Source organism: Podarcis cretensis (genome assembly GCF_951804945.1).
Source record: "Podarcis cretensis genome assembly, chromosome: 7".
In the NCBI taxonomy this organism is placed as follows: Eukaryota; Metazoa; Chordata; class Lepidosauria; order Squamata; family Lacertidae; genus Podarcis; species Podarcis cretensis.
Genome location: NC_137176.1, coordinates 9,483,358 through 9,497,035, shown reverse-complemented (window position 1 = coordinate 9,497,035; position 13,678 = coordinate 9,483,358). Strand labels below are relative to the sequence as shown.

Here is a 13,678-nt window from a genome sequence, read left to right as displayed (position 1 = left end):
AGCGCAACCCGAAAGCGTACAACCTGAAGCACATTCAACTCGAGGTATGACTGTACTTCCAGGTGAGTGTATATAGGATTATAGTTCCCACTGATTCATTGAGTAGGCATGCAGTGTTAGATACTGTTCTAGAGGCAAATATGGAATCTTGCCCACAGGGGTGGAGAGAAATTACTAGTGTATACATGACAGTAGGTAGAAACTGGCAGTGGCAGGCAGAAGACAGAAAGTATAGTTTGTAAAGGTAGCATACCCGGGAAGAACATGATTGTAAGACTGCAGTTTAAGCAAGTGACAGATCAACTTGTGTTGGACCTATTTCCATGTAAATATGCTTAGGACTAAAACCCAAGACCAGGGCTCAGTAAATTGACTAGGAGGGAACCTTCAAGACTGCAACATTGCTGGAGCTAGCAGGTGTGAATCTGGCCAGTTCTTTGAATGAAAGCTGCATGAAACAGAAGAATATATCCATGATTGGAAAGGATTTGTGAGCAAAAGTATTGGCCAGGTTGACCGCACTGATGGGACGAATACATAATTAATTTTGATTTGGGTATACCTTGCAACTACTGACATTACTTTGTTTTAAGACCACATTCAGCATCATGTAGGTAGATGTTACTTGCTTCCTGTTATTTGAAATAGACAGTGTCTATTTCTCACCCATCTCCCAAAATAAAACATCATGTTGACAAGTGGAAGGGATACACACTTCACTTAAAAATACATTATATGCTAAAGAGGTGTTAGTGAGCTTCTTTTAGACCTATGGCCAGATTCATACCTTGCCAACTTTCTGGGGGCTGCATTTGGTGGAGCTAGAGGCAAAACAAAAAACAAAAAAACCCACAGGGTAAAAGTGGGTACCAACATGAACAAAATAAAAATATTGTACAAAATTGTATGGATCTTAAAGGTAAAGGTAAAGGTACCCCTGCCCGTACGGGCCAGTCTTGACAGACTCTGGGGTTGTGCGCCCATCTCTCACTTAAGAGGCCAGGGGCCAGCGCTGTCCGGAGACACTTCCGGGTCACGTGGCCAGCGTGACATCGCTGCTCTGGCGAGCCAGAGCCGCACACGGAAACGCCGTTTACCTTCCCGCTGGTAAGCGGTCCCTATTTATCTACTTGCACCCGGAGGTGCTTTCGAACTGCTAGGTTGGCAGGCGCTGGGACCGAGCAGCGGGAGCGCACCCCGCCGCAGGGATTCGAACCGCCGACCTTTCGATCGGCAAGCCCTAGGCGCTGAGGCTTTAACCCACAGCGCCACCTGCGTCCTCAGGTATGGATCTTACTTATATATTAATACCGTATATTTTACATTCAGTTTCCCCTTATTCTTTGGAGGAATTGTATAGAGAATAAGTGAAAGATACATGAGATGTAAAATTTATGTCTAGCCCTATGACTGACAGATGTCAGATGACATCAAGTGATTGGCAGCTGAGAGGACTTTGCCAGAAACGGCTTTGTTAACCATTTGAAAGGGCCTGGCAGGCCTGATGGTTAGAGGTTCCCTATCACTGTACTAAGGGAAACCGTTCTGCTGAATTGAAATACTTCCTTTTTTATTGTTTCCTTCCATTACAAATGGCTATCCTCTTGGAATTGAATTCACCCTTAGCCCCATTTCATACTAATAGCCAGTAGAAATGACGGTGGAAGCTATAAAATACACAGAGCTAATAATTGCATGAATTCCACACACCCATCATGCATGGTGAGCAGTTCTCACACATTGTGACCACTGTGTGGAGCTCTTGCCACACAGAAGGGTTTTTAATCAGTGGAACAGGGTAAAAAAGTTATTTTGTACTATGTTCCCTTACTCTTCTCTAATTGAATGAAAAAGGTGCTGATTTTCTCACATGGCCAGTCTACTATGCCTATGAAATAAGGAGGCTCTCTTAAACAGCCAGGCCACAATCCAGCTAAATTATAATTATTTTATAAAGTTAGTTGTGTGACTAAGGGTGCAGTCCTGTTTTCCCTGTCACCTAGGAATAACTCCAGGTGAACTCAGTGGTGCTTACTTCTGAGGTGACCCTTTGTAAGTTCATCTACAGATTGGGACAAAATGCTTTAAATAAACAATTATAATGTACAGCCGCATTAAATCTTACTGACAGCCATGATACTTTAGTTGTGATGAACCTGCTCTATTGGTTTCACTGCAGGAATTAATGTTCCACAGCAATATGTATCAATATATGATTGTTTTAATTAATAAAACCACTACACCACACTGGCTCAGTGTTGGGAGAGAGGCGAGGAAATACCGTATTTTTCGCCCTATAGGACACACTTTTTCCCCTCCAAAAATGGGGAAATGTGTGTGTCCTATGGGGCGAATGCAGGCTTTCGCTGAAGCCTGGAGAGTGAGAGGCGTCGGTGCGCACCGACCCCTCTCGCTCTCCAGGCTTCAGGAAGCTATCCGCAAGCCTTGCGAGCCCGGCGGGAGTTCCCGCGGGCTCGCAAGGCTTGCGGGCAGCAGCCTGCAGCCCGAAGCACAGGGCACCCTCCGGAGGACGCCCTGTGCTTTGGGCAGGTGTCCGCAAGCCTTGCGCGCCCGGGGGGAGTTGCCGCTGGGCTCGCAAGGCTTGCGGATAGCAGCCTGTTCTGGGGGCTGGGGTCAGGGGAAGCTCAGGCTTCCCCCCCCCCCGGCCCACGGCTGGGGGGGGGAATAACTTTTTTTTATTCATTTCCCCCCCAAGAAACGAGATGCGTCCTATGGCCCAGTGTGCCCTATAGGGCGAAAAATACAGTATGTCCTTGTTTTTATTTATTTATTTATTTATTTTTATTTAATTTTTATTGATTTTCAATACAAGTTGAAAAACAAAACAACTCACACATATAAACCAACGCACACATATCAACCAACCAAAACGAAAAACAACAAACGAACAAACAAAAAGAAAAGAAAGAAAAAACAAAACACACCGATAAACCCATACATATATCCATTTACAACATTACATTAAGGACTTCCCTCCATCACGGTTTGAGCTCTATTTTAACCTTATTTCTCTGCAGTTTGTTTTCACCATCTGTATCAATACCTCTCAGGCTTTATATTATACCTACTGTAATTTTAATATTTCCTATATTTTTTTCCATATATGTAAAGAATTTATTCCAGTCCGTAATAAATTTAGTGTTTTTCTGGTGCCTGATCTTCTGTATGTCCTTGTTAATTCTCCTCGACCTCTTAGTGACTTTCAATACCATCGACCATTGTATCCTTCTGGAGTGGCTGTCTGAGTTGGTGTCACTGCTTTGAGGTTGTTCTGGTCCCACTTGGATGGTCATTTCCAGAGGATGACACTTGGGGAGTATTCTTCGGCCCCGTGGAGCCTTCAATGTGGTGCTCCTCAGGGTTTGGTATTATCCCCCATGCTGTTTAACATCTACCTGAACTCGCTGAGTGGGGTCATCCAGAGTTTTGAAGTACATGGCCAGCAATATGCTGAAGATACAGCTCTTCTCCTTTGCATCTGTAGTTGTGGCAGCAGATGTGCTGGACTGTTGTCTTGCGTTGATAAGGTATGAGAGCCAATAAACAAGCTCAAGACAGAGGCACTGTTAGTTGGTAGTTCCCTGGACCAGATTGCTGGGAAGCTGCCTGCTCTTGATGGGATTACACTGCTTCTGAAGAAGCTTGGGGGTCCTTCAGGGTCCATTGCTGTCGTCCGAGGCTCAGTTTGCTTCAATGGTGCTGAGTGCCATCAGCTTTGGCTGCATCCCTATCAGGACAGGGATTGCCTAACATCTTCTGTCTATGCCCTGGTAACCTCCAGGTTAGATTCCTGCAACATGTTATCTGTAGGGCTGCCTTTGAAGATGTTTCGGAAACTTAAGCTGGTGTAGAATTCAGCAAATAGGTTGCTTACCGGGGCAAAACAGTTTGAGCATATAACATTGTGTGCTGGCCTGACTGCATAGTTAGTTTTTTGGGCCCAATTGAAAGTGCTGGTTTGGACCTATAAAATCTTAACCAGTTCAGGACCACAATATTTCAAGGACCATCTCTCCCCATATGAATCTACCCAGACCCTGCGATCATCATCTGAGGCCCTTCTTTGTGTGCCAGGGGTCCAGATGGTGGAACATGAGAATGGCCCTTTGCTGTGGACTGCTTCACTGTCGTGACCTCCATCTTGTCTGGATTCAATTTGAGTTTGTTCGTACTCGTAAGCTTTCATTGTCTTCTTCTGGTGAAAATGTATTGACATCCTGGTACAATTAGGACGAGGGAAACTGTTAGTGCCATCTTTGCAGCAATCTGCTCCTAATTCTGCAGACAGAATACGGAAGTTGTCTTGGCTGAATACATCTCCTGATATGTTGTTATTAAAACACAGACCTTAGTATTTGGGAGGCCACAGATTTTTCACTCAAAACAAAAGATTTTGTGTGGGTGAATGTAGTATGCAGCTTTTAGAAAGAAGGGTTTTTACTTGAACAGACTTTGGTAATAGGAAGCCCTGAGTGAGGGCAAAATTTGGTTCCCCCTAATATTTATTCTTTTCACAATAATTCCTTTTGGTACAGTTGCTTTTTTTGTGGATATTCTCAGTAGGTACCCATATAAATATAAGGCTTTTATTATTATTATTATTATTATTATTATTATTATTATTATTATTTTGCAATCCCTCGACTCGGGACCCCGTGCAGGGGAACTGTCCACACCACACTAAATTTGACATGGTTCGAAGTACAGTATCCGGTAAGTCCCACTGAAATCAGTGGAGCTTACTCCCAGGCAAGTGAGTATGTGACTGCAGTCTTAAGTTGTTGGTGTGATATGACAACTGGGGAGCCAGATACTGAATCCAAATTTGTACAGGTTGAGAGATAATACTCTTTCTCATTACTTCAACATATCTAAGACTCCTGAATCATAGGGCTAAATGCTGTGGACAGCTGCATGAAAATAAAATGTCCACCAGGTGACACATCTTCCATTTCCAAGAGAAGCTTTACTGATTAAATTTTTGCTGGTCATGCAGGTAGTAAGGAGCGGAAGGGGCAGAATTGATACAACATATAAATCGTAACGGTCCTGGCATTAAAAATACATTCCACCTTCACTCAGACATAGCTGACATTAAACCTTTTGTCCTTAGGACGAATGGCACAATAAAAGCTGAACAGCCTCCTCTCCAATATACTCAAGATGAAATTACAAAATAAAACAAATAAATAATAAGGGGAGGGGAAAGCCAGGCAAAAACTTTCCTCTGTAACCAGGCCTTTGGCCTTTTAACTCTCAGTGGCTTTTTAGAAGTGGGTGGGATATTTTTAATGTGTATTTTCTCTTTCCTCTTCCTTTTAATATATCTGTGTGGGGTTTGTTGTCTGTTTGCTTGGCTGTAGATCACTTTGGGTTATCCTGGGCAAGATAAAGCGACTGACAAATTTAATAAAGAAATAATTTTCGAAAGTGTCTTTGGCACCGTGTGATTGCAGCTTGTTGATTGATGAAGACAGTGCTTTTTTCTAAAAAAAATGTTTAGGGGTACTCTCATTTTGACTCAAGAAAATCACCATTTTATAGTTCAAATTGGGAAACATAAAGACAGCAAATGGACAAATTCACAAAATGTTTAGGGGTATGCATACCCCTGCGTCCCCCCAGAAAAAAAGCACTGGGTGGAGACATACAGCTTTACCTTGACCTTTAAAAACCAAACACCTGATCTTACTATCCTGTAATGTGTTGTATGGAATTATTGTTTTGGAGGATTCTTGCATGTTCTGTGTTGTGTTTTCATATGACTCGGGGAACTTTTTTTTTAATGAAAGGCAGGCAAGAAATGACAACCGCCATGACTTTTGTTTGCTTTCGGACCTGAATACCAGCTACTTAAAAGAACGTGTGTGTGTGTGTGTTTTTAAGAGCATAATATATTTTGGTTGTCCCAACCTCAAAGACGAAGGAGGGATTATAAATTCTCCTGAGGAGCAACCATCATTGCACTGAAATGCTCCCTCTCCATTTTCCCCGTCTCTTTTCTGAGGGAGACTATGTTAAATATATACTGGTGCCCAGTGCTTTTTTTCTTTTTTTTTTAAAAGGATACTCTCATTTTCATACTCATATTGAAACACTGCCCCTCAGTGAGGCCAAACTTAAAGAGTCACAAAATGTTTAGGGGTATGCGTCCCCTCAGGGGAAAAAAAGCACTGCTGGTGCCTATTATTGATTCGTATTGTTTCTACGTGGGTAATATTCAGGGAGGAAAAGTCGGCAGTCGACTTGGATTTTGGGCGAGGGAGCCTCAGCAGGGCCTGCGCGTTCTCGTCAGCAATGTCCCGACGCGGCCTCCTCCCGCCTGGGCCGGCCTGCATCAGGCAGTTGTGGGAAGAGGAGGAGGAAGAAGAAGAAGAAGGGGGCGCCATCGCCTGTGGGGCGGCGCCAGGCTGAGGCAGTGGGCGGTCGGTCGGTCGGTCGGAGCGCGGCGCCTGCGCGCCTTCTTCCACAGCGGGGCAAAGCGGGAGCTCCTCGGGGCAGCGTCGCGGAAGGGAGAGCGCGGAGTTGTGTGTGAGGCGGCTTGGCCGGCTGCTTTGGCCGGCGTGGCGCGGGCGGCATGGCGGAGGCGGCGTTGCCAAGCTCAGGTAAGGAATGGCTATAGCGGGCGGGCGGGCGGGAGGCCGAAGCCGCCGCCGGGCCTGGATGGTTGGTGGTGGTGGTGGGAATGAAAAAATGCGAGCCTCGTGTGTGACAGGACTCGACTTGGGAGGCCGGAGGGGTGGGGAAAGGGGGGGCCAAGGCGCCGCCTCGCTTCCCGCTCCTGAGGGGAACTCCTCGCCTCCACCCGGGTTAACCCCTCCGCCGGGCACCAGGCCTCGGACGGGAAAGGTCGGAAGGGCGAGTTTTCGCCTTGCTTCCGTGAGTGCAACCGGGGAGGAGTGTGTGCGGGCCGTGGGAAGGGGGGGGTTATACAGGCGGCAGTAGCATCGGTTGCATAAACGCGCTGCTCTCGCTACTTGTACGCCGGGCGCAGCTTGGAGGGGAGGGCGCACCATTCGTGATTCCCAAGCGCGAGCCTGGAAGAAGTCTGCAATGTTGCATGGTGGTGGTGGTGGCGGTCCTCATTCCTCAGCTTTCGCCGCCGCCGCCGCCGCCGCCGCTGCTGCTGCAGTGCATCTCGCATCAACAGATGTCGTGACGCTCATGCAAAAAGCGCGGAAAGGAGCATCCACACAGCTGCAGGGGCCCCTCGGTGCAGGAGGGAGCAGGGAAACGCCGGAGCTCGGGAAAGGGCTCCGTTGAAATGCCCCATGCGGGGGGGCCAGATCATCCCGAAATACCATGAAGCCGAAAATATTGTCCGTGGTTGCAATGCAGCACTGAGACATTGATTGCCAGTATGTTCTGCGGGATGCAGTTTGGGGCGGGGGGCAGCGGTAGAATTTAATTTTAGCAGAAGTGTTTGTTTGTTTTTGTGCAAGGGCTGTTGCGAGAGTCGTTTTTCTCTCTCCCCCTTCTACCCTCCCCCCCCCGCCGTCCACTTTTGTAGTTGACCTTTACGGTAAGGTTATTTGAAATAGGCATCTTATAGAACGTAATTTGTTTGCAAAATGTTATTTCCTGAGTAGGGTACGGAGATGAGCTGCTGAATTTTTTTTATTGTTCTTATCTGTAATAGTAACAGCAAGATGTGGGTTGAGACTCTTGGTTGCTGCACAACAAGCAGTATAGGTCATGCACACCAAAGGATATTTGCTTATAAAATGTAGCTGATAAATTATTATTATTATTTATTGAATTATATACTGCCCTGTACCTGGGGGTCTCAGGGCGATTCATATAAAATACTCTGACAATATATAGAATGTCATAATGGTATACTGCATGAGAAATGCACATATACCTCAGTGCTTGTAGTTATTTGGCTTTGGCTTAATACTGCAATCAATCAGTTAATTGTGATAAATGTAGTACTGTGGTCTTAATCTTTTTACCAAAGAAACAAAATGTAAAGGTAAAGGTAAAGGTACCCCTGCCCGTACGGGCCAGTCTTGACAGACTCTGGGGTTGTGCGCCCATCTCACTTAAGAGGCCAGGGGCCAGCGCTGTCCGGAGACACTTCCGGGTCACGTGGCCAGCGTGACATCGCTGCTCTGGCCAGAGCCAGAGCCAGAGCCGCCGTTTACCTTCCCACCAGTAAGTGGTCCCTATTTATCTACTTGCACCCGGAGGTGCTTTCGAACTGCTAGGTTGGCAGGCGCTGGGACCGAGCAGCGGGAGCGCACCCCGCCGCAGGGATTCGAACCGCCGACCTTTCGATCAGCAAGCCCTAGGCGCTGAGGCTTTAACCCACAGCGCCACCTGCGCTGTTAATCTTTTTACCAAAGAAACAAAATGTAGTTTGGAGTAAAAAAAAGTGGCAGTGTGTCCTTCATTGTTTCCCAGAAATTTCTCCCCCAAAACCTGAAAGGTACCCAAAAGAGGCTACAGTATTTTGACATCACTTGGCCAGTTAGTTCATTCTTGGTTTTGCTGAACAGCAAAATGCTTTTTTTCAATATATATTCCTTTTTCCTAGGTGTGTTAAATCCAGATGCAACTGACTTCATTCCAAGAGACAGGCAAACTTTCAGTCTGAACTGGAACAGTCAATCCAGATTGGAATCAAATCGGGACAGAAATGCTATACCACCTTCTGCTCACCCTAGACACAGTAAATATGAAAATTCTCCTGTAGATCAGCATACTTTTTATAGTCTAGAGAGTCAGCATAGAAGCCAACCAGATTCTTCATTGTTCAACAGTATGGGTAAAACAAAGGGCCGCAACTTACAGAGTCAGCGATGGTTGAGATCAAGGAATGAAAGAACACATGGCAAAAATCAGGCAAAGCAGACAAATGCAGGGAATTCAGAAGATCCTCAATGTTTAGATAGCAGATTGATTCCAGGACGAAGGATGAATCCAAGAGAATACAGTGATTTTTCTTCAGACAGTGAAAAGGAGGCTGCTACTGCAGATAATAGAGGAGCAAAGCCAAAGAAGACATATTTGATGCATTCACGTGGAAGAGGGTTGAAGGAAAAGGAGAAACATCCTCCTGAAAGGGATAAAAGATTAGTTTCTAAGTGGAAGGACAAGCCCTTTGAAAATATACCAGCAATAGATCTTACACAGTCAGACTCTTCTGACGCATCACTTGGAAAAGCAATATCTGATGGCTTTTCTGACAATAGCATTGCACGGAGAAAGTACCCCTTTGCAAACAGATATTTTAGGGAGCCTATGTGGAATAAAGAGACTGGCAAAAGGCAAGATACATCTAGGAGCAAACATGTAAAACATGTTAAGAATGCGTCCCTTCCGCATCCTCCCAAAGAACGCACCAGTGAGAAGAGAGAATCTGTGCTGCGTGAAAGGGGTTCAAACTTAGTGAGTGTGGCACAGGCACAGCCAGTACAGGAATCAGGTACACGTGATGGGAGAAAATCTGTCCTTCAAGATGGATATAAAAGTAGGCGCTGGAAAAAGCAAAATGATGCACCAAAGAGCAAAGAAACTCATACAGGTAAATTTCTCCATTCTTAATCCATTTGAGGACCTGAAAGCCCAGTTGTGTGCTTTCCTTTAGCTTTTACAAAAGTGGTTTTCCTTGGTGCTCTGCTTTGTTATTCAAAATGCTAGAAGTTGGCTGTATGGATGAGTGCTCTGGATGTATATGTAGGAAACATCTGAGAAAAAATAAGTTAGGGTACATGCTTTATGATTGCAGTGTTGGAACAGGGCAAAAAAAATGAATGTCAGAAAGATGGGTGGATATAGTGTCTACAATGGGAACTTTTCAGCAGCAGGTGAAGGCCTTCTGTTTCTGGCCTTTGAAACTTTGTTGTTGTTTGAACTTTTCAGAGACAGGAAACTTGTGGATCTCCAGATGTTGGATTCCAATTCCTATTAGCCCCAGCCATCATGGCCATCGGTAAAATGGGAGTTGGTAGTCTAGAAAAATCTGGAGAGCCAAAACATCCTTATCCCTAAACTGTTTCCCCTTGGCTGGATAACGTTAGCGTTTGTTTTGATCTTACGCTGCTTCATATGGTTTTATGCTGATTTTACGCTTAATTGTGTGCTGGTGCAGCTGCTGAGTCAATTGCTTACAGTACTTGTTATTTATTTGCAGTTGATTGTATATCTTCCTAGGTTTTCAGTTCTGAACTTGATTAATTGTGTGGTATACAATTGCACCAGGCAAGCTTTTAATTTCCTGGGTTTAGAATAGGGTGTGATATCTGAATAGTAATCCTAATTGATCTCCAAATGGTATATTGGTGATTTTGAGGAACACTATGGAAGTTTCCCTGGAACCACCTCAGGAGTTCCTCAGAGGAAAAAGACTAACAATGGCTGATTTCACAGTCCTGGCAGTAAGCGCCATTTCATTCAGTAGTGCTTACCTCTAATTAGACATGGTTAGGATTGTGCTGTGAGAAGCTTTACTGAAACGTAGTTTGCTCATCATAACAATTATTTGTGCACTATCAAACCACCAGGGTGTTTTGGTGCACACGTGGGAAAGTGGTAAGGCTAGAATTTGCCTCAGATTATCTGCAGCAGTACAGTGGTACTTCGGGTTAAGTACTTAATTTGTTCCGGAAGTCCGGTTCTTAACCTGAAATTGTTCTTAACCTGAAGCACCACTTTAGCTAATGGGGCCTCCTGCTGCTGCCGTGCCGCCAGAGCACGATTTCTGTTCTCATCCTGAAGCAAAGTTCTTAACCCAAGGTACTATTTATGGGTTAGCGGAACCTGTAACCTGAAGCATATGTAACCTGAAGCATGTGTAACCCGAGGTATCACTGTAGTTGAGTCAGTGTGTGAAGTGTTTCTTAAAGACAAAAGACTTTTAACCACTAAGGTTATAAATGACGTGCTCTCTCTGTTTGTAACAAACAAATAATGTCCTGAAGTTCAACATCATGTTGCTTGGAAAGGTGTGCCAGTAGTACTGTAATGTCAGCAGCGCTTGCTGTGCAAAGTCTCTCATCTTTGTAGTACTGCTGAGCAGACTGGTGTTTTGGAATTGCCTGCTGTTTCATGGCAATTACAGCCACTCTGCATTTGCAAAGTCGTACCTACAGAGAATCAGGGCACCTGCTGCACTGATGAGATAGCGTTGATATTTAGATGAAAAGATCTTCAGTGCTTGAGGGAGCATCAGCTTGCCTATTAGCAATATGGCACTTTTTGCTTCTCGTAATGTAACTCGGTGATCAGGGTTGGAGAGGAGCATCTACAGTCAGCGTGTATATCTGAACTCTACCACCACAAAATATTTGTTCATTTTGCTGCTCTTTGCCTGTAGCGTATAAAATTTGTTCCTTGGAGACCTGTCAGCAACTGTCATGGACTGGTTGGACGCAGAGGAATGGTGGGAGGAACCAGCTGGGGAACCACCAAGGGAAGAAGGCTCAGAGCACGGGGATTGGTGGTGGGATGACAATGAGTGGTCCGAGGGAGAAGACAGGAGAGGAGCTGTTGGATACCTTTGTTCATCAAATGGCTGGAGTGGCTAGTGAAGGTGTTTGATGTTAAATACAGGAATACAGGTATGGGCCTTGGGTAGGGTGGGGAGATGGTTATGCAAGATAAGATTAGAAAATAAAGGAATATGTCCTGAAAGCAGAAATACCATTCACAAATTGGCAACTGAAGGCAAAAGCATTGTTATGCCGCTGTACATTTGTTTAGTATGCCGCAGGACTTATTTGTTGTTGGAATAATGTTTGTATATGTCCTAAAATATCTTCCTTAGGGTCTCTGATAGAGCAGCTTACCTCAGAAAAATATGAATGTATGGTATGTTGTGATGTGATCCGTGTGGTGGCCCCAGTGTGGAGCTGTCAGAATTGCTATCATGTGTTCCACTTGAGCTGCATTAAGAAGTGGGCAAGATCACCAGCAGCACAGACTGAAGGTCAGTATTTCCTCCAACTTGCTAAATGTATTCATGACCCCCTGTGCTTAACTGCTTTTAGATAGTTGTACATAATCTTGTGTGACAGCCTCAATTAACTTTATGTAAAACAAGTTTATTGAAGTACTGTCTTATATGAGACTTTTTTCAAGAAATGGTTTTTCCTATATTTTATTACTTCAGGTGATCAAATACATCCTGAAATTGATTGAGAATTATAAAGCCTCCCTCATTTTTTTTGCAGATGGTAATAGTGGCTGGCGGTGCCCTGCTTGTCAAAATGTTTCATCCCAAGTTCCTAATATTTACACCTGTTTCTGTGGTAAGTGTCTTCAGAGTCAGAATTCATGGATTATTGAATGTTTTTGAAAATTTCATCATTTTGATATAAGTTCGTTTTGATTGCATTTTTCCAGCTTGGCATAATGAACCTTCCAGTGCATTTGTAACTCAATATGCCTGTTGTTTTCATTTTGTTTATCAACAGTAAACATAATCTATTATACTCCACTTACTTCCCATCCCACGTTATTCAGAAGCCCCTCTTCTCTGAAGAGGCTTTTCAGAAGGCAGGTAGTTGCACAAAAGAGAAGGGCACTTCCTTAAGTTAACTAATATTTTTAATGTTAGGGTTGTTTGTTTACTGTTTTCACCTAAAAAACTAGAATGGGTGGAATTTACACTAGGGGATTTGCCCAACGTATTACATGCATTGAGAAAGGCAATACTGAAGAGTAGCATATAAATTTAATATACAGTATATATTTGAACATTTTTAATATATACATACATAAATATACACCCCCATACATACTTGCACAAGCACACATTTCATTTGCTTGTCTTCATAAAGATCTTTAAGAAATACCGTTTGCACCTTGTGGTATGGATGCTGCCATCTTGTCTGCTGCTGAACAGTTTGCTGTCACTATGGAAACATTCAGCTCCATCTTTTAAAGCATAGACTGAATCACATATGTTTAAAATTATAATAGGATGTGAATGATTATGGCTGTAGATGATTGTTTCCAGTTCTTTTAATAGCTGGCAGGTGTGTTGAATGAGCCTGTAGTGGGGAGAGGGGTGAGGGGATGAAGTTGTAGGGCTAAACTTGAAAGGAGCATGGAAACCTTAATTGTATTTGTAGGTACATGAAATGAAGTTCTGTGCATACTTCTTGAATGGATATAATACATATTATGTACAAACACACATATATACATAGACAAAGAATGGATTAGAGACAGAAGAGAAGGGTGATGTGTGCTGGAAGAATTTCGTCATATTGTCCTCATGTAAGTTTAAAAACCTGTTGTAAAATGTAAAAGAGGATTGAATTAAAAAAAACTTCATTAAGAGGAATCACAAAAAATGAAATCTTTTAACGCTTTAATATAGTTCTGTCTTTGATTGATTGATTTTAAAAATGAACATTCTCTGTTTTGGTTTTTTTTCCTATAGGTAGGGTAAAAAATCCTGAATGGAATCGAAATGAAATTCCACATAGCTGTGGAGAACTATGTAGAAAGAAAAGATCAGCTCAAGACTGTCCACATTTATGTAATATGTAAGTATTTTTTCAAAATGCCCAGCGCATTAGATTATATGCCTTAACTCTTGAAAGATAAGCAGGGCTTTTTGCTTTTGTTCTGCAAAAGCATGTGGTGGGTAGAACAGTCCTAACCCTTGATCCACTGCACTGAAGAAAACTAGGATGCAGCTGAC

At 43.8% G+C, this 13,678-nt stretch overlaps 1 protein-coding gene across 3 annotated transcripts in view; it reads left to right on the top strand.

Moving 5' to 3' along the window:
- The first annotated feature begins 6,198 nt into the window (after positions 1–6,198).
- Positions 6,199–13,678, top strand: part of NFX1 (nuclear transcription factor, X-box binding 1) — a 37,092-nt gene continuing 29,612 nt past the window's right edge. The window contains exons 1-5 of one of the 3 annotated variants that reach the window (XM_079983944.1): positions 6,199–6,626; positions 8,561–9,550; positions 11,792–11,953; positions 12,198–12,275; positions 13,415–13,520. In XM_079983944.1, coding sequence (XP_079840070.1) covers positions 6,599–6,626; positions 8,561–9,550; positions 11,792–11,953; positions 12,198–12,275; positions 13,415–13,520 — 1,364 coding nt within the window. In that variant the 5' untranslated portion in view covers positions 6,199–6,598. The remainder of the gene's footprint in view (positions 6,627–8,560; positions 9,551–11,791; positions 11,954–12,197; positions 12,276–13,414; positions 13,521–13,678) is intronic. The other 2 variants (XM_079983943.1, XM_079983942.1) reach the window with 2 other exon arrangements.